General features: G+C 43.2%; 3 protein-coding genes across 4 annotated transcripts in view; 1 reads left to right on the plus strand and 2 right to left on the minus strand.

Annotated features, from left to right (window-relative positions):
• Window positions 1-5,071, minus strand: part of LOC145481831 (ephrin type-B receptor 1-B-like) — a 20,112-nt gene extending 15,041 nt beyond the window's left edge. Inside the window, exons 1-4 of one of the 2 annotated variants that reach the window (XM_081460377.1) lie at window positions 4,879-5,071; window positions 3,104-3,182; window positions 1,109-1,258; window positions 1-438 (exon numbers count right to left, since the gene is read on the minus strand). The exon at window positions 1-438 is cut by the window's left edge and continues 217 nt beyond it. In XM_081460377.1, coding sequence (XP_081316503.1) covers window positions 1-438; window positions 1,109-1,243 — 573 coding nt within the window. In that variant the 5' untranslated portion in view covers window positions 1,244-1,258; window positions 3,104-3,182; window positions 4,879-5,071. The remainder of the gene's footprint in view (window positions 439-1,108; window positions 1,259-3,103; window positions 3,183-4,878) is intronic. The other variant, XM_081460376.1, reaches the window with a different exon arrangement.
• A 3,659-nt stretch (window positions 5,072-8,730) lies between these two features.
• Window positions 8,731-9,953, plus strand: LOC145480326 (uncharacterized). The gene has a single exon (XM_081458619.1). The coding sequence runs from the start codon at window positions 9,052-9,054 to the stop codon at window positions 9,943-9,945; it is 894 nt and encodes a 297-aa protein (XP_081314745.1). The 5' UTR covers window positions 8,731-9,051; the 3' UTR covers window positions 9,946-9,953.
• A 7,465-nt stretch (window positions 9,954-17,418) lies between these two features.
• On the minus strand, window positions 17,419-18,309 carry LOC145482504 (uncharacterized). Its single transcript, XM_081461105.1, has one exon. It carries the CDS (start codon window positions 18,307-18,309, stop codon window positions 17,419-17,421), a length of 891 nt encoding a protein of 296 aa, XP_081317231.1.
• Between the last annotated feature and the right edge of the window lie 1,867 nt (window positions 18,310-20,176).

A 20,176-nucleotide genomic window follows, 5' to 3' on the forward strand; every position in this document is an offset into this window, starting at 1 on the left:
TTCATCTTCGCAAACGTTATAAGTGACTTTAACAGAGAAAAGAGTACTACAGGCTCCATAATTACGGAATGCTAAAATAATGTGTTTTCCTTTAACAAGGACGCTTATTGTTTTATCGGTAGTCTGATTAATTTCTGCTATTCTTTTATACGCCACTGAATTACTGAGAGGGTCAGGATAGAGATCCGAGTCTGTAATAAACTGGTCTGATTGGTGCACGTATAAGTCAAAAACATTCACGCAGTGATATCCTCCAATGTTGGGGAAGGTAGAACAACCTCTGATGCTGTACCGGACAGTGATATCGATCCTGTTAGCTTCACTGACTGTGATTTGATCACTTAACAGCCAATTGTTTGGCTGAGGATCAGACTGTTTTAAGTCAACATCACATGCACTATATCGTGGAGGGTTGTTGAAAGGAGTCAGTCTTTGCCACTGAAAAAGAAAACAGCAAAAATTAACAAACAATCAATCAGCCAATAAAAACAGAAATCAAATACTTGTCATAGCATTTACCTATGTAGTAAAACCCAAATGATTTTTTTCACAGTTTGCCTTAACCATTCAGCAGAAGGTTGATTATAAGCGCTTGTGGAACAGTGAGGCAAGGAGGTTTACTGCTATAGGAGGCGATTGGAAATAAAAGGAAAGGCATTTTTTTAAAAGGTCGAGACAGCAGAAAGAAAATCGTAATTTTTAAGAAGATTGCGACATTTTTTAATTCATAAGACATATTTCAATGTTACTAACATCATCGTCAGTTACAGAATATTTGAAAAACCGTTAGGACTATATAACAACTAGGCGAAACATTGGATAGGAGAGAGTGCCGAGTTGGCTATATTTATCTCATATCCAACAAGCGCGAGTGGAACAACTGTTTCATTAAAATTAAACGCCCTCAAAATATAGACAATTAACATAAAATAAAAATAAGAACGACCCCAAAAAATGACACGTACGTTTTCCATATTTGTAGAGCATGGTATAAATGCTTATATATACCAGTGATGACAAGACTAATCGAACTCTTGAATTACATTATCCAATGATCCAGATTTTTAGAATAAAGGACATCATGCTACAGGTTAACTTTCAAACTTACCCCTAATACGTTAGTCGACCGTTTCATAATCCAATGCCAGTTGTGTTTATCTGTATTTTCTAGTTCCCTTTGAATTGCTGACACCAAAGCTACAAACGCCAAGGTGGCTAAAAAAGCAGTCCAAATATGCTGCATGTTGATCACTCATAACTAAAAAATGAGCAGATGAATAATTTTAACTTTGGAGGCGGTTGCTTTAAGCAAGATCAAAAGTCCACATACCAGTTTTTCAAAGGGTTAACAACGCTATCCACCGGAGAAATCACTATCACAGGAAAGTGCAGTTTGTTCTGCTAACATTTATCCACGATGTATCCGGTGGATAGCGTTAGTCACCCTGGGTTGTAAATATCGCTAGATAATGCCTTAACTCTCACTCTGTCACTATCTTATTTGATAGGAGGTCACCGGGCTGTGATCGTAAAAAGGAAATTATCATTATCGTTGTACATTTTACAATCACTATACCATCATGATTATTGTTGAAAACGGCGTTGACGTTAGTGTAAATGAGAAAGTAAAAAGGAATTCAACTGTCTTGAAGAACCCAAGCAATATCCCTAGCTGAAATAGTTAATCACTCTATTCTTTCTGGGATCTACCCAGCAAAATTTAAGCTCGCTAAGATTGTTCCAGTCTTTAAAATGATACTCTTCCTGAAAACTATCGACCTATTTAATTGTTGTCGACTTATAATCGAATATTTCAAAAGTTTATATATAACCGACTTCTTAAATTTATTGACAAAAATAATATACTTTAATATACTTTATAACTTCCAATATGGGTTTTGAAGCAAACAAACCACACAACATGCAATACTAGATATTCTTAACACTATATACGGCAATATGGACAGCAGAAAGTATACATGTGGTATCTTAATTGATCTTAAAAAGGCGTTTGACACATTTAACCGTAGCATCCTATTAGCTAAACTTGAAAATTATGCTATAAGAGCAATATTGGTGCATGGGGTTACCGCCAAAACGTGCACTGCGCTTGATTCTCTTTCGGAACACCTGACAACATGAAAACCTTTTATTTCTTAAAGCCAAGTGTTTTCCAAAGTCATTCTTAGTTTTCCAGCATTTGTGCTACTTGATGTATGAAATCAATACAAAAAATAGCCCAATAAACCTACTGAATCAACTTCTTAAAACCAGTACAATACGTAACTCTAACACCAAGTCATGATCCGAGATAAAATAAAGAAACTTTCTCCTTGATGTGTTAAAACGTGAATATGACTACAGTGAAGTCTCCCAACTGACACAGAAATTTTCTAAACTAACATAGCTTATTGATAATAGTATTCTAATCGCCTATGTATGTGCATATTACACTGTTACTTTGTTTTCAGTTACCAGTAGTTTTTCTACCTTTTGCAATTTTGTTGTAAATATTATCGTTACTTTTTTCTTACATTCCTTTTTAACATCAACTCTTGCCCCCGCCTCGATTAGTTTTGGAACTAGTTGCGGGAGGCAGGCAATTGTAACTTTATGTAAGAAAACAAAATAAAATTAAAGTTTAAAGCTCAAAGTTCGTGGCCAAACATATGCAAAAAAAGAGACAGCAGGCATAAATAAGCGGAACTATAAGCTGACCCATAGGCTCGATTGCAGCCGCTCTCTAGAGTCCGGTCTACTTATACGTTCCGCTCCTGGAAGAGGGGAGGAGCGCGGGCTCGGGCTTCTTTCGCAGCTCGTAATTTAATCCATTAGTAAAGCTAATAACTCAAGCACCGACTCTAGCATCGCTACACTACAGCTAGTCAGCGGTCATTTGTGACATTCCTTAAATAAGATAGACAAGAGATAGATTATGAGAAAAATATATAAAATAAAATTTTAAAATAGCGTAGAAAGAAAAATAAGTTAAAGCTAAATAAATGAATAAAAATATTATCTGGTTTCAGCTCCGAGTTTGCGAAAAAAAAAAAAAAAATGAAAAAAAAATGAAAAACTGGCTACCGAAAACTGGGGAGAGTACCTGTCCCCAGGGTAGGGGCTTCTGTCCTCTTCCCATATTTCTTTCATTCATAGAAAACCAAGATAGTGGAGTTCCAACTCTTCAAGTAGACCGAAAAACACGGGACTGTAAACAATCTACAGTCTACATAAGTTTCTGATTTCGTTATTCAATTTATTGGGTCAAAGACATGCATACAAGATTTCCCATGGTTATACACGGCATATAGTTTCTTGTCTAAACTAATTCGAAGTACTCGAGCACTGATGATTTATTGACTTGCCAGACGGAATTTGCTTGTTTTACAACAGCTCTACACCATAAATTTACTTGCATCGCAAACCTTCAGATTCTGTCCAAGGGGCGATTTAAAGAAAAGGAAAGGCTTAAATTCTCCCACTCAAACCATCGTTTAAATTACTCTGAATGAAAACTTTTCGCACTTATCTGCCTGTAGACATGAACATGTATGGGCGTTTACACTGGCCCGTGAACACCAGTTTATTTATTTTTAATTATCTTTTTTTTTTCTTTAATTAGCTTTTTTGGTTATTTCTTTATTTAATTTTACACAGATTATGGCTCCTGTTTTTATATAATTTTCCATGTTCCGAGATGTGCCAGAATGTTCCATGCTCCTGGTTTTATCGACGGCCCTATTAACACGCCGTTTTATCAATATCATCAGTAGTTTCGCACACACTCACAGATATAAAACGACGAAATCATGAACGAAGCACTATCGTGAGCTGTCGTCTTACCATTCGCGCCTTTGGTGATTTGAAAAATGTTATACATGTATTATACGGGTTTTTTTGTTGTTGTTGTTATAAGTACACAAAGCAGAACCTGTGTTCAGACGCCTAAAACGTCTTGTGTTTTACGCGGAAAAGGGACTTTGTTTCGATGAAATAAAGGAAATAATAATCGTCTGGACGCAGGGTAAGACCGAAAAAGAAATATCTGTCTTGAACCAATACTAGTTCACCTGATTTTGCTCAACAGGTGAAAACCCTAACTTGGAAGACGTTCGTTCACTAGTACTACTGCAGATATCTTTGACTAAGCGGTCTTGAAATGAGACCTGTAATTTATTGAACCTTTGTATTTTGCGCCATTTAATATACTGTAATTCAAGTTATTTCCGTCATGATAAATTCAGTGACGTAATGCAAGCATCGTCTCCTAAACAACAATGGAAAGTCATTGCTGAATGCAAATTGTCGCCGAAATTTAAGCTGAACTGAAATCTCACTCCAACCCTCAACCTGCTCTATCAACATCACGAGCGAAAGAAAGAATATTATAATGGACAAACATTCGTGAACAACAAAATAAATTTGTAAATGAAACAAATTAACTTCACGTTAGCGCCATTGTTATATAGTATTAACGTTCTTTCTGACCCGCGCATAAGCGGACGCTAAGCAACGATATCAGAACTCTGTTTCATGTTCCAGATTTATTTTAGGAACTGACTCTTTATGAGATCTCACAGCTCTACTTGAAGGCGAAAGCCCTCCGAAGCTGAAATTGACTGAGCGGGTGATAACTTCCTCATGGCAACGCACAGTGTTGTGGCGCAGTATTTTCTTTTACTACACGGCATTAATTCATCTACTAGTCGGCTACTAGCTGCCAAACAATGGTCGTTTATATGTCAGAAGGACCATTAGTTCACAGCAAACCAAAACCATGCAGCAAACCGAAATAATAAACTTTTCGCAAATGTCAACTGTTTAACTCATGTTATCACTTACAGAATGCATGCATGCCACAACAAGTTATATACTCACCAATTCGTGATCGACCAACAGTGCTGATTCATCGAACGATTCTTTGAAAGAGTAGCCTGAAGTCAGAAAACACGAACCTAGCGTAGAGACTGTATTACTTCTACGGTTGACCTAGTCTGCGCGAACTAAACAGAGAGATATGCAATAAATATGCAGATATCAAATACTAGTAATTTGACAAAGGATGATGTCACTGTCAAAACTGAAAGATAGTTTGCGTGACTACATGGTACCCACCAGTGTCGCGGTTTTAGCGTGGCCGAAGAAAGTATATTACAGTTTGAAATGTGCCCTGTGCCCTGTGCCCTGAAAACGTATAGAGGTGGACTGAGCAAAAGTTTTGTATGGCGTGACTTTGATCTGTACGGGCAAACAGCCCGCATATATTGTCCTCAAACAAAGCTGTCTCAAAGATTTGCATGTTACTATTTACGTCAGTTAACCAAGGAGAACGAGCATGGGTTCCCCGTGTTTCAGTGGTTGACTGAGGCGAAAAGATGTTTACTGTTGCAGTTTTCACGGTATTTTTATACAGAGCGCGTAGTGGTCGAAAAAACTGGTTAGAGTTTTGAAAAACATGGCGTCGGAATAGAGGTGTCACGTCCAGAGCGTTGATTCTCTCACTGAGTTTCCTTCATCAACATTTGTGTAAGACTTAACTTTCCTTGACGACAAAGAGTGAAACATTCAAATGTGCCGTCAAAATGTTCAACCTAACTAAGGATTGCGTGCTAAACTCCCGTCAAAATATGAGTAATTATGACGACAACCCTATGACCCGGGAAAAAATACAAACAAATTGAAACGAAATTCACCACTGACACCTGGCATATAGCAGACACTTTGAACCCGTTTAAGCTTTTATCGTTGACGGAAGCGAAGTAAAACACAGTTCTTCATTGCTGGGTTTTAAACTTCATAATTTGCCTGTTTGCGTGTGCAGTAAATGTTTGACTTCGTTCCGAGGCTCATTAACTGAGGGCAAACTTTTTATTAAGGGTTTAAGCCTCCAATTTCGTAGAAAATGTCATGTAACCATGGAAACATGGTTAAAAAGAGATTTGTGGGGAAGAAACCACACCGACTAAGCGGAATGTGATTAAACATTTTGTCAGGGACTGATCAGTGAGGACAATCAGGACATTTTTATTATTCACTGAGGGTGAGAGTAACAAGAGAGTTGAAAACAAACGACACGTGAGCTATAAAAAAGTTGCCACCTTTTAGTAGGTCTAAAATTTTCAGTAGTAATTTTCATAGAACCAATATAAAGATTTCGTTCGAAGCCAAAAATAGAATGCTAGTTCTAAAAATATCAAAAATACCTCATCCTTTTTTCAAGAAGTCTTTTGAACACATTATCCTACCCGCCTCCTACAATGTTTTTATGATTAATAAAAACCATATACATGTATACAACATGAGTGAGCATAACATATAGATTTAGCCAACCCTAAAAAGCGCGGAGCTGCTATAAAACACTTATTTTAATACTCAACACAATAACCTTATTTCATCAAAAAGCATTTAACCAAACCGAATGAATTGAACAAACAAAACAAGGAAATCTCCATAAACAAAATACGCAAATCACTCCATGCAAGTCTCTTTTAGCAACTGTTGTGTACTTTTTTAAAGGAGAAGTTCACTCCAAAAAGCTTACTTCTTTTCTCTTCTCCTATAGCGAGTAAACATTCAGCTTTTCCATTGACCTAAGTTTCAGCCTCTGAAGTGCCCGCTATCCCGAAGAATTTCGTCTCGAAAGAAGCGACTTCGGAGGACACACATAGAGACTACTGGTTCTGTGACAGATGTGTAAACAGAACTGTTTTCAGCTGCTGAAACAACTCCCATCGTTAAACTCCCACCCACCCCCATCGGGTTTAACGGTGGCAGTTGTTTCAGCAGCTGAAAACAGTTCCGTTTACACATGCTGTGCACAGAACCAGTAGTCTCTATGTGTGTGTGTCTGTGAGACACACATCTGTTACAGAACCAGTAGTCTCTATGTGAAAAGAAGCGCGGATCGGATATGCAGGGTCAGCAGCTGAAAAACAGTTCTGTTTACACATCTGTCACAGAACCAGTGGTCTCTATGTGTCCGATTCCCAAGCATCGGCGTCATGCGATAAGAAGGGTCAAGCGTCTAATACAAAGTGTCACAGAAATATTTCCTATTGAAGAAGTATCTGCACAAGTATATACGCCGAGATGGCAGCCGAACAATCAACCAACTGTCAACTTTCCGATGCCATTCAAAACCTCCCTCCACAGCTTAGTGAGAAAATTTACAAAGATTATGTAACCACAAAGCTTTGCCAGCGAGCGTAATTGGGCTGGGACAAGGTACACGAGCATATTTCAAAACTGCCTTTCTGTCAACACAAGCAGCAGATTGTACCAATGATAATTTGCTTTGAATACCCGGACTGCTATTTCGAGGATTGTTGTTTCCCCTGTTTCGAAAGGGAGGGAACTATTCATAAAGTAACGCTAAACCCCCCGATGGAGTTAATACCTCTCATAGAAAACAGCCCCCAGTACAAGAATTTTTTAAAAGTATGCTCCTGGGATGGTTATGATTGGCATGAATGGTTCCTTTTTGGCAGGGAGCGTTAGCGAAAAAAAGGTGGGTGTTTCTTAGTAAAAAACCTCATCGTCATCAAAGGAATTCGCCTCAAGGATACCAGCAACGATCTCGCGTGTAATATCACGCGCATTTTTTTGCCACTCAGGCGTGAAATATTCGTGGGCGAGAAAAGCAATCAAGTGGAAGCAGACAATCATGTTTTTTTTATAATATGCAAATAAAACCGTCTGTTTCTAAAAGTCAGTTCGAAGCGGGGGGGTCTGTTATTTTTTTTTATCAGTTCAGCTTCAAGTCTGCCGCGGATGTCTTTCTCCAGTTTCCGAACATCAACATCAGCAAGCTTTCTCTTTGATGGTTGGCGAAGCATCTTTGCTCGGACTTGTTCTTCCAGTGAGTTATACTGTTGAAACTCGGAAAGGATGGTGTCAAACTCGTGGGAAGACACTTCGTTGTTATTCAAAGCTTTGGAGAGCAGTCTGTTGATTGTATTCCTCTTGGCAACGACGAGCGTGGTAATGTCTTGATGTTTTTTTTATTTTCGAATCAAGTTTTTTGCTGGCGATTATCAGCCCCAAAGAAACGAGAGCGAAACACCCCCCAGCGCCGCCTAAAGGAACTGTTGCCGGCAGGCCAACCACAGACAGAGCGGAGCCAAAACTAGCGCTGGAAAACGCTGCCGAGAGAACACTGGAGCCGGCAGCACTCCAATTAACGAATTTTCTTGCCCGTTTGTATTTCTTAGCAACGAGGCGATAGTGGCCGACCTCACGGTCCAAAGTGTTGGCAATCTCGTTGATCTTTTGCAAGCGGAAATTTTCAGAAGGCGCCGCCAGTACTGGATAGAGAGGCTCGGAGGGAGGAGCGGAAGGTAACACATTTGCTGAAGACATTGTATATAAACAAATTTAATTTAACTCTAATTCAAAAAGAAACGGGAAGCCCTTGAAATCAAAGAGTTCGCCATTTTCATCTTTGACGCTAATAGTGATGCTATTTATAAACTCGTCTGTAGAGCAGTCACGCAAAACCTGTCGCGGAGAACCCTGGTAGCTTACCTTTTCAAAAGGCTTCCCTTTTATATCAGACAGGGCTAAGACATCTGACTTTTTGCCATTGTACAGATTATTTTCATTGTCGATCAAATCACAATGAATAAAATATGTCGTTGGAGATGTAAGCCGTTTAAGCAAGCAAATTGGCTAAATCGCGATCAAGTTCAATCGGTTTCCCCCAAAATTTTTGATTACAAGCTGGCCAACAGGCTGATTTATTTCTGTTTCCAACTGTTTATAGCCATATTTGTCGAACAGACCGTCTATTTCTTTTGCCATGCTTTCTAAATTATAATGCCCTGGGAGTAATTTTCTAATTGACAAAGCTCTATCTTTGTCTTTATCTCCCAAGGAGGCTGAACCTTCTTTTTTCAAAGTGTCCCAGCTGTTGAATAAACTACAAGATATGAGTTTCATGAAATGTACTTTCGGTATCGGGTCTTCAAAATAGATAGTCCCTCCGTTCTCTTGTGTGACAATAGTGAGAACAACCATTTTTATATTTAACAAACATAATTGTGTTCAAATACAATGGCGAATATGTGGAAAGATCCTGAGATTTTGAAAAAAGCGTCAATCGCAAAGCAAAAGGCGTGGACAAATTTTTTAAACCACTTTCTAAAAGCGGACAAAAGCCGGTTCGTTTCACAAGAAAGCATCGACGAGAAAAATAACACAACCGCAGAGGTGTTTTTCAAAGAAAGCGAAGGCTCGTTACAAAGCGTCTTCGGTTCGGACAGAAAATATTGGAGCGTGGAAATGAAACAGGCGCTCGGTTTGGGAGACAGTGGCGGTTTTCCTTACCAATTGTCGCCACTTGGTTCAAAAGTTTCCTTGGCCATCCCCGCGGAACCTTTCGACGGGAAAGCGCCAAGCTTGAAGAAAATATTCAACGACGCAATCAAAATCTACGTCACGCCTGACCAATATTTCACGACAAAATTCCGAGAAATATTTCAAAAAACCAAACTCAGACATACTTCTGGAACCGAATCAAAACACTGGTTAGGAGGGCCTGGCATGAAATATTGGCCGCAACAGCTCAACTTCGCTGTTTTCTGCGCGACACAGGGGTGTGGAATTTCACGTGAAATCTTTGACAACGGAATAAACCTGCCACCGCAGATAAGAGCTTTTTACACCTTCCACGTGTATTTCACAGTCAGGCGCATTTTGTACCAGCTAGGAGGAATTCAGAGCATGAGCGCTTTGCCCAGAGACCCGGCTTTCAGCCAATTTAATAATCATTATGACGTTGCTTCATACAAAAGGCTATGCGGGAAGTTCGGGATAGACCCCTCGAGCGATTTTCGCTTCACACACGGGGCAAACCACGGGCTTGGAAGTGTTTACGTCTATACGGGCAATACCCGGGATGGAACAAATTCAGTGATGAAGGTGGGAAAGCAATTCAAGGAAACCTGATTTATTACATCGAACCGGGTGCCCCTTCTGATACCCAATCGGACTGGTTCGCGCCAAACACAGCATCTGGTTTGACGCAGGCGGGGTTGTCGAAAATCAACCAGTCAATCGAGGCTTTCGTTTACTGCATTCTGGGATCGCAAGTCAACGTCCGCAGCAGCATTCTCGGCTCTGGCGGCCGAGCAAAAGAAGCCCAAAGCGAGTTTCTTGTTCTGGTGGGAGACACGATAAGAGAACCAGACTTGGCCGAGAGCGTGCAAAGGTACCAGCTCGCGGTTGATGAGGCAAAAGTGAGGCTTAATCTAGCCGTATGTCCGGGCGCTTGGTTAATGCCAGCAAAGATGGTAATCAACACAGAAAGCACGGTCGGTTACAACAACAAGCTGAAACAGGCAGTGCCAGGAATGCGACTCGGAGTCAACAACGCGGTGAACCCAGACACAAAAAAAGTGGGCGTTACCCTAATGGAAGGAGGCCCTTCAAAAATAAAAAGGCAAAACGGGTCTAAGCCAACTTCAAAAACTGGTCCAGTTCATTCAAATACAGAGCCAGTTCATTCAAACACAGAGCCAGTTCACTCAAACACAGAGCCAGTTCACTCAAACACAGAGCCCGTTCATTCAAACACAGAGACGGCCCACGAAAACAACAAGATATGGCTCATTACAGGTTTTGCCTTGGCGGCATTTGTGCTCAGTCACGCCGTTTCATAACGCGCTCAATGAGGAAGGCGGCAACCGCGAGGATGAACAGCCAAGCGTATTTACCAAGAAAGCTGATCACCTGGCCGGCTGTGCGAAAAACAAAGCTGACGACCGCGCCAAGGAGGCCTGGCAGAATGCCAGCTATTTTTTTGCCAAGCGTTTTAAGGCCGTTTCCCACGTCGTTGGCAACCTCTTTCAATCCGTTTGAGAGCGAGCTAAGAATAACACCGAGGGTAGTGCCGATTGCAAGCAAAACAGCTGTAACGGTGAAGCCATATTTTTTGAAGATGGCTTTCACTCTCTCTCTGAGCCGATCTCTCAGCTGCAGCGTTTGTAAGTCTTTCTCTCTTTCATCCTCGATAGTGGCTAGCTCTTTGACGTATTCTTGCGCACTTTCGCGCGCTCGTGCCCTTTCTGAGCTTGTTTTGTTTTCATCATTTGCGATCTGTTCTTGCTCTTCTTTTTTTTGCTGTAAATCTTTTTCTTTCTCTTGGCGCTCTTTCTCTCTTAAAGTGAATTCTTCCAACTCAATCGTTTCTGAAGGTGCTCCGTTTCTTTTTTGTAGCAATCTGGTTAGCTCATTGCTAAACGGTCTTGAACCGCTGTTTTAGCGTCGGTAATTCTCTTGTCGCTTCCGCTCTTTTTTGGAAGACGGCGTTTGAGTCATTTTCAAGTATTTCATTCGTTTCAATTTCTTTTCTAAGATTGCCTCTTTCTCTTTCAAGCTGATATTCTTTGCTTTCCCCCAGATATATTTCAACGCTTTTAGCTATGGCTTTGTTCAAACGCATTTTTCCGGTGGATTTGTCTTTGCTAAACAAACGAAAAGTACGCTTAGATTCTACGCCTTTTGGGTTTTTCAAGGCGACCTGAAGCCTTCCATTTTCGTCATACGATGTTTTAATTTTGGAAAGATCTGCCTGAGGGTACTCGTCAAACAGATCAGCTTCTGATCTATTTTCCGTCGAGAACTCCTGACGATCGTCGTCTCGATTCATGGTCGTAATGCGCTGTTGTTGCCAGTTAGATGTGGGAGTTGACGAAGAACCCGGCTGAAACGCCCCTGTTGTGTCGCCATCACCATCACCATCGCGATCATCTGTATGATCTATGAGAGGATCTCTTTCATCGTAACCAAATTCGCCGCCGTCCGCCATAGCAATATATTCCAATTCTGTTATTTTTAAATAAGAAAATAATCGCCGGTGTATTAATACAATGTCAGTTCCAGAGAGCCTTCGCCCAAGATACAACAAAAAGACATTACGCGCCATGCAGGCCAAGCGCGAGGTCAATCGAGTCACCTTTACCCCCTCTGAAGCCAACCCCGGCAATACGCTGTATGTTTCCGTGCCCAAGCTGAACGAGAACGAGGTTCTGGTGCCGGGCTCGCTAGCGCTTGTCTTTGACATCGACCTTTCTGGAGGGCACGCCAACAACTTCCTTGTCCAGAACGTCACGCGGGCGCTCGTTGACAGGCTGGTCGTGAAGTTTGCAGGCACTATCCTGCAAGACACGGTTGGGTATGACATATACAAAACTTTCGAAGACCTTTTTCTTTCGCAGGAAGAACGAGACAACAAAATTCTCGAAGGGATTCAGAGCGAGGATCTATGCAAGATCCGCTCAGGCGCGGGAGACAAGAAAACCTCGGGCGTCGACGCTGAAAACAAGCTGAACGAGATTTACGGGAAAAAGTACCGGATAAGGCTTGACCATCAGATCATAACCAACCACGGCGTTTTCTACCCCCAGGCCCTTTACAACGACCTCACGTTCGATGCTGAAGCTATACATGTGGTCAAAGGATCTGAAAAAACCGAGCTGAAATATAAGCTGACCAACATCCAGCTCGAGTACAAAATGATCCGCAGTAAGACTCTCGCAGACGAGGCACAGAGCGTTTACTCTAGCGGCAAAGAGTTCACCTACGAACACGTGATGCATGACAAAGAGGTTTCTTTCGAAAAAGAAACTGACACGAGGCTCAACATCAAAGTCAACGCCCAGAGAAGGTCACTAAAAGCCATCCTCATACTGTTCATTGAGCCGTATGATGGGGGCGCCAGAGATTCAGAAAAATTCATCTTCCCGGATCTGACGAAAGTCAACGGCTCGCCCAACATGCTTTAGAACAACGGCATCGAAGGCAAGGACATGTGGGAAGAGCCCCGCAGCTTATTTGTGAAAGAAAAAAAATAAAACCGAGCACATGAATATGACAAAATTTACACCGATGATAAGTTCGGGCTTGTGATTGATATGCGCTCCATGGCGGACCAAGAAATGCACGGCAGCGGCACGCGAATTGTGAACAGTACAGACGGTGTCCAGCTGGAAATTGAGCGGAGCGCCAAAGGCTCAGGCGACGTGAAATACCATGTATTCGTCATCTCCGACTACCAGTTCAACATTATGGACAGACAGCTAGAATCTTTGTAGTATTGAATATGGACCCAAACAAGATACCCTTCAACGCTCTCATTGTGGGGCCGACGAATTCAGGCAAATCAAGGTTTGCGGTAGACCAGCTCTAGGGCCCTTTCCGCTTCAAGTTCGACTACATCGTGCTCATCTGCCCGACATTCGCGCACAACAAGACCTACGTCCGAATTGGTGAAAATGATCCAAGAATGAATGTGATAGTATACGAGCAGCGCGACGTGAAAAAAATGGTTGAAGCTCGTAAGATGGCTTTTCGAGGGCGCCAACACGCTCATAATACTCGATGACTGCGCAGCCTCCAAAGATGTGAAAGGTCGCACAGGCGAGCTGGTGAATCTCGCCTTTTCTGCTCGACATATGGGCATCAGCGTTTGGGTGCTGACTCAGAAGATGACCGGAATAACAGCTTCCTTCCGGGAGAACGTGGCTGCGATCGTTCTCTTTTACACCCCCTCGGCCAAGACCACGAAAGCCATTTTTGATGATTACGCCGGCGAACTCTCTCAGGATGAGTACAAAGGTCTGGTTTCAAAGCTGAAAGAGCGAAAGTTCTCTTATCTTGTGTTCTCGCTTCGCCACCCCTACGGGGTCAAGTTATTTTGAATAAAAAAATGAAAGTTGAAAAATGAAATATATAAGCCTTGAACAATGGCTGAAGAAGAGGCCGCGTTAGCAGAAGTTATGAACCTACTTCAAACCGAGCCCGAGCCGCCGAGTGGTCCAGCAGGTGGCATAGTTCCAACCGCCCCCGGACCTGACATTCCTGCTCTTCGTGAGCAGCTGGCCGTGCTGGTGTCTACCGGGCAAAGCCAAAGAGGCCATCGGAGTGTAGTTAACCTACGAGCAGGTAAGGCGCCTGAGTGACAAAGATGTTGAGAAATACACCAAAAGGTACGAGACATACGTGAGCTCAAAGACAACAGAAATTTTGATCGACAGCTTCATTTTTCTTGTAACCAAAGCGGCCGGAATGACCTTTAACATCAAAGACATGGACGCTTATCAAAAAGAACTCAGAAAGGACTACATCTTAAACAAAGAGCTCTCCAATCTGGCCGACAACCTTGCTTTGAAGTGCTGCCGGTTTCTTGCTGCGGCCAACGCGGCGCTGATCACCGCAAAACATATTGATTTTAACTCGCATTTGGAGAGAAAGGAGGAAGCAAAATTGGAAGAAGTTCCGCAGCAATCCTCAACGACTGCTGAGGGATTGCAGAAAAATTCCGCAGAGTAATTTCTAAGCATTATTATATTTGCTCAGCATACGCATTTGTTTCAGAATGTCTACCGAACAATCCGAGAGCGCACCTGCCGTCACGGCGCATTTTCAGGGCGAGACCCAGACAGCACCGGCCGTCGATATCACACAGCAAGCGACAACTCCAACTGCAACTACGCGCGTAAAAAATCCCAAGCGTGTGGCTGCTGGAAAAATGGTTGCTGAAAGAACGCGGCTGGAACGGGAACAACAGAAAAAAGCCGCTGAGGCTTATATCGCGAACAACAAGGCGAGAGCCACCACAGCGGCCCCTGAGCCAGCCCCGACAACAGAAGGAAAAAGCCCAAAGTGCAGTGGAGCAAAAAATAGTAGCCTCAGCACCACGCAATGGCTTGCTGTTGGCAGCTTAGTCGTTTCACTGGTCGAGATTTATTACAAACGGGAAGAGCTCAAGGCCGTATTCGGCAAAAAAAAAAACGCCTGAGCCCGCCCCTGAGCCCGCCCCTGAGCCCGCGCGTGTTAAGCCAGAACCTGCTCGCGCGACACAGCCAAAAGGTTTTAAAAAAATGATTTAAACTTCACCTGCAGTAGATTAACATGAAGAAAGTTCACGTTCCCCAGATTCTCATCTCTTTCTCCGCCATTTTTGGTATCGCGCTGGTATGGTACGACTTCAACGTAAAGGTTTTTCATACAGTCCGCGATCTTTTGCGTGCAACATTGTGTGACAAGGGCTCAGAAGACGAAGAAGATGAGTAAAATTAATTTTGTTTTAAACTTTTGTTATTTTTTCTTATATCAAACGCACCATGTCCGAAAAAAACAATAAGCTTGTCAAGACCATCATTGACGCCGCTACTATCACTGGCTTAGCCGCTGGTATCGGCTGGGCCGCAAAAAAGGTTACAAAAGAGAAATTTACTTCTGATCCCAGCGACAGCGCTATGAATTACGTGAAGTTCACCGCCGTCGTGGCGGGTAGCATCGCGCTCAAAGAGTACCTCGAGGACCAAAAAATCCTCCGCACCAGCGTCTGAAATTTTTTTGATTTGAATAAAAAAAATCTCTTATATTGCACCATGGCAAGTATTGTAAGCATCGGGGATAATGTTTACGAGGCTGTTTTGAGAGCCGCGAGAGAAAAAGAAAAGAGCTACGATGAAGCAGTCAAGGAGTTTCTAGAGGTTTTCGATGAATTAATTCTCCACCGCAAAAAAGAAGTTTTCGACTGGGCTGTGGCAAACATGCATATAAAAAACGTGGAGTCTTTTAAAAAGGGCCAAGATCATGCCGTCGAGGCGTATCTAAATGTTAAAGAAAAATACAAGATCGAACCCAAAAAACTTCTCGACTGGATTTCGACCAACGCGCAAATACATGCGGAAGACAAGAAGAACCTCGAGTACACAGTTTGAAATTAGTGATTTGAAAAAAGCTTCCGATATATATAACCATGGCAAGCATCGCGATTATGGTTGGTGGGGCTGTCTTGAACGCCACGGATTTTATCGGAGGCAATTATCTGACGAGGGCGCTCGGCAGGGGCGACAAAGCTGCACTTGAAGAAAAAAAGCGCCACGACAAAGCCCTCGAGGCGTACCAAGCGGCTAACGCCAAATACACGCGCGACCGCACCAAACTTCTCGACTGGATTGCGACCAACGTGCAAATAAAGGCGGAGGCCAAGCAGAACTTCACCAACACGGACTATGCCTTCAAACTCTACAACCAGGCGCATCCTGACGAAAGAATAATACCCCCCAAAGAGCCCAAGTTCTCAGATTTCTATCAGCCAAGCGAGCAGCAGAAAAATGGTGAACTCATGTTCGTGGGCGCCGAGGCTCTCGCTCTGGGCTACGCAGCCTTCCGGTTCCTTTAAACTTTTTTTAACTCCTTACTTATAGTAACGCTATGGACGGCAAACTCGCAAAGATATACTACGGCCCCGGGGGCTACTGGAAAGGTATCGCCGCGATCAAAAAATTAGCCGAAGCCGCCAAGGTACCTGAAGAAGCCGCAAAAAAGTGGCTGATCAAGCAAGCGCTCTGGCAGATATTCCTCCCCGCGCCGAGGCGAATTCCTCGGCCGAAATTCGACGTTCCCACACCCAACACGGTCCACCAGGCGGACCTTCTTTTTCTGCCGCACGACAAACTGCCCCGCAAGCGCAAAGTTTTCAAATACGCGCTGACCGTTGTCGACGTGGCCAGCCGCTACAAAGAGGCCGAACCCCTGACTTCGAAAAATTCCGATGAGGTCGCCCTGGCCTTTCAGAAGATTTACAAGCGCGCGCCTCTGAAATGGCCTCAAATGCTGCAGGTTGACCCAGGGCGCGAATTCATGGGCGCTGTCACAAAAGAGATGGAAAAACACAAAACATATATCCGGTGCGGGCGCGTTGACATTCACCGCGACCAGGCCATTGTTGAACGTTTCAACCGCACCCTGGCTGAGCGCTTGTTCGGGCACCAGTACTGACGCCGTTGAAATGCGACTCCCTGGGGGCCAGCGGTCCACTGCCTGGGTCAAAAGACTTCCAGAAGTTGTTTCGGCTTTGAACAACGAGGTAACAAGCCTTATCGGCAAGAAACCAGCAGTTGCCATCAAAGAAAAATCTGTTTATGCAAGGCCATCGACATCTTATTGAAGGCCTGTTGGAAAAAGCGAAAAAATACTTCCCTCTCTTGTCCAAGTTCGTTATCTCTACCAATCCGGAGAGCTTGAAGGCGGTGTAAAAAGAGCCACAGATCCAATCTGGTCTTTGAAAGTTTACAGCATTGAAAGATCTTTTACCAAACCGGATCAACCTGTTCTCTACTATTTGCGCGACGGTCCCAAGCGCGGCTTCGTACGTGAAGAACTGCAGGTTGTCCCTCCAAACACACAGTTACCCCCTGAGCAACTTTGAAACTTCGGCTTCCAACTCTCTAAGTTCATCATCTGTGAATGAAGGCAATATATCCATGTTTGTGTACCCGTAAGCTTTTGTATGGATACCATCGTCACCTATCCATCGCTTTGAATCGAACGGTGAAAGCGAAATTTTGTTTACATGCATTCCGTAGATCTCGTGTCCCTCGCTTCGAAGAATGTTCATTCCATGCCTTAGCTGCTTCGCACCAAAAAGCGTTTCCTTGTATGTTCATGCATTACTTGTTTCTTGACAACGCTCTTTTTTACGCCCTTTGATTTTTTTATATTTTTTTCGTCCGCCTTCAGGATAGAGTACATTTTCGGTCTCAGACACATACACTCTGCTATGGGGGTTCCGGCACATTCGTCTTTCATTTTGCCCAAGACCTTTTTGTTGGTGTTTGAGTGGAGTGGATGCTCCTTCGGGTAGTCGCTCGTATCATACAGATTTTTGTTCGTTTCGATGTCTTTGTAGATGTCATCTGTTTCAATCTCAAGCAGAAGGCTGTCGGTGTCTGTGTACAAGAGCTCGCACCTTGAGCCGTATTGTTTTTTTAGCTCGTTGTAAAAGAAGTCGTACATCAGGATCTTGCTGTTGTCAAGGATCGTCATCCCCGTGTAGACTGGCTTGTTGAGAAGAAGCTTGCTTTTTCGCATGTCGATTCCGACCAGGTCGTTTAAGAAGAAAACGTGCCTTGAGAACAAAGGGCTGGCAACCAGTTTCCTTATTTTCTTCGTCTCATTGGTGCGCACTATTTTTATGTCAACGCGGTTACGTAGGTTTTCCATGGTTGTGCCGAAAACAGAGTTATTCATGAGCTTGTAAAAGTTCTTTTCAAAGTCGCTCTTTGCGTTTTTCCTGAATTCTGTGTTCATCCGGATGTACGGCTCCATCCAGCATTCTTGTTCGAACTCCAACACCTTGTGCACGCGCTTCAGTTTCATTCCCTGCTTCAGATAAAACTGCAAGTTTCTGTAATGAACGACATAGTTCTTTTTTTCCTCAAGCGTCAGCAGCAGCTTCTTGCTGTCCGGGGGTTTCAGCTCCAGGTCTTTCATCAACCTCTTTTGGTATTCCGACATACATTCTTTTTTCACGGCCTTTTTCTAGGGGGCCAGGGGATAGCTGTTATGCTCCTCATGCAGTTCTGCTGGATATTCAAGATCAACCTCAAGAATCCAACCATTCTTTGCGTTTTCTTTTTTCTTTAAGATCTCCTCCTCTGTGGGCATGACACGTTTCCATTTGAAATCTCTTTTCGGGAGGGGCTTATTCATTGCCCATCCGTAAAGGTTGTTTGCGTCGAGATACATGATGTATTTTTTTGGCTTGCTTGAGTCATAGTCCGGTACTAGCGGGTTGTTTGCTTTAGCGTATCTCTTGCTTACCATGGAGATTCCACCCCGCATTCCCCTTTCCACGAAGAGATGCATTTCAAGGTCTGTGAATAAGTCAAGCTTGACCCCCGTCTTTTTCAAGAGCGCGTCCCAGCTCAGGCCTGGCGACGTGAAATAATGCGCCAGATCTAACCCGTACTGCTGTTGGCACAGGTCTCGGAAGTTCTCAAAAACATCCGCCAAAAGGGCGACATCCGTTTTCACGTAAAGATCTTGATAATCGCCCAGAGTTTTGCATTCAAAAGCCTCCTAGACAGCCTGCGCGTGCGCGTACTCTTCGTCTGTTATGTGCTCGTCGTTCAGCTTGCTGTAAAACTTCTCTTTGTCCGGAAGCTTTGTCTCGCTAAATCTTTCCCATGAGTCCATGTACTCGTAAGGGTAGATCCCCTTTTTGTAAACCAGGTCGCTGCCTTTTGAAATCGTTGATGTTATTTTCAATGACTCCTTCGGTGTTGCGCTTACAAGTGAATCAAGGCTTCCTTGCAAAAAGTTCAAGCTGTCAATGAAACGCAGACCTCCGACTGAAAATGTGATATATTTCACCATGTTGTTGGCGACGCATTTCACCTCTTTCTGCAGCTGCGACATCGCTTGCATTAAATGGTGTGCGTCGTAGCCCCCAAGGTTGTGGAATACAACTGGTATTTGGTCCGTCTTGGGATTTATTCGTAATTTCTTATTGCATTCGCTGTGCGCGGCTCCGCGGTACCTACCCGTTATGTGGCAATGGTCCTTTACTGCGTCTCTGAAGTTTTTCTGAAGTAAAGGGTTTCCACAGTACTTACAATTTTCCTGTGATTTTGCTTCCAACTGGTCTTTTTTGTCTGCCAGTCGTTTTAGCCTTTGAACACTCCATTTCTGCTCTTTCTATGCCATGTAAAAACATTTTTTGTGGCCTTGGCCCCAATAACTGCATTTTTCACTGCCTTCTTCACCGGCTTCTTCGATGTTCCAAAGAGGCAAAGAATCTAAGAATTCGTCTTTTATCAGACTTTTGTTACAAATGTGGCAATCAGTTGCATTTTTGAATTTTTCCCAGTCTTCGGCCGTCATCACAATCGGCTTTGGTGCGGCCAAACTCTCTCTTATTTTCACCTCTTCCTGCAGAATGTCACTTGAAACCGTTCCCACCGCGTTTTCGCCCCTGTAAACCTTTGACCCTGAAACCTCACCGTCGCTTCTCACAACCATGTAAGAATACCCGCATGCCTCATGCCTTTTGGTCTTCTCTGTGTAGCTTGTTTGCTCTCTCTCTGGGCCACGCTCACAGTCCGGAATCTTTCTGACTAGAGCCTCAAAGTCTGCATAAATCACGTAGGTCATCTTCATCCGTTTGTTATGATTTTGGAAAGAAAGGGTGTTTTTCCCCTCCTCTGGCATCTCAATCCTTGTCGGCCTGCCGTTCACACCATTGCAATATTTTTTGTGGTCCTCTAGCAAGTTAGCTTTTGTGAAACGCGATAAGCACATCAAGCAATAGTGGGTTCTATTATTGAATGACTTGTCAAACAACAGAGCGCTCACCCGTTTTACAAAACAATAGTGTTTTGTT

This window comes from Orbicella franksi, chromosome 3 (genome assembly GCF_964199315.1).
Source record: "Orbicella franksi chromosome 3, jaOrbFran1.1, whole genome shotgun sequence".
In the NCBI taxonomy this organism is placed as follows: Eukaryota; Metazoa; Cnidaria; class Anthozoa; order Scleractinia; family Merulinidae; genus Orbicella; species Orbicella franksi.

Coding starts and splice junctions, on each gene's coding strand:
- LOC145482504 (XM_081461105.1), bottom strand. CDS start 18,309: ATGTCGGAATACCAAAAGAGGTTGATGAAAGACCTGGAGCTGAAACCC.
- LOC145480326 (XM_081458619.1), top strand. CDS start 9,052: ATGGCGAATATGTGGAAAGATCCTGAGATTTTGAAAAAAGCGTCAATC.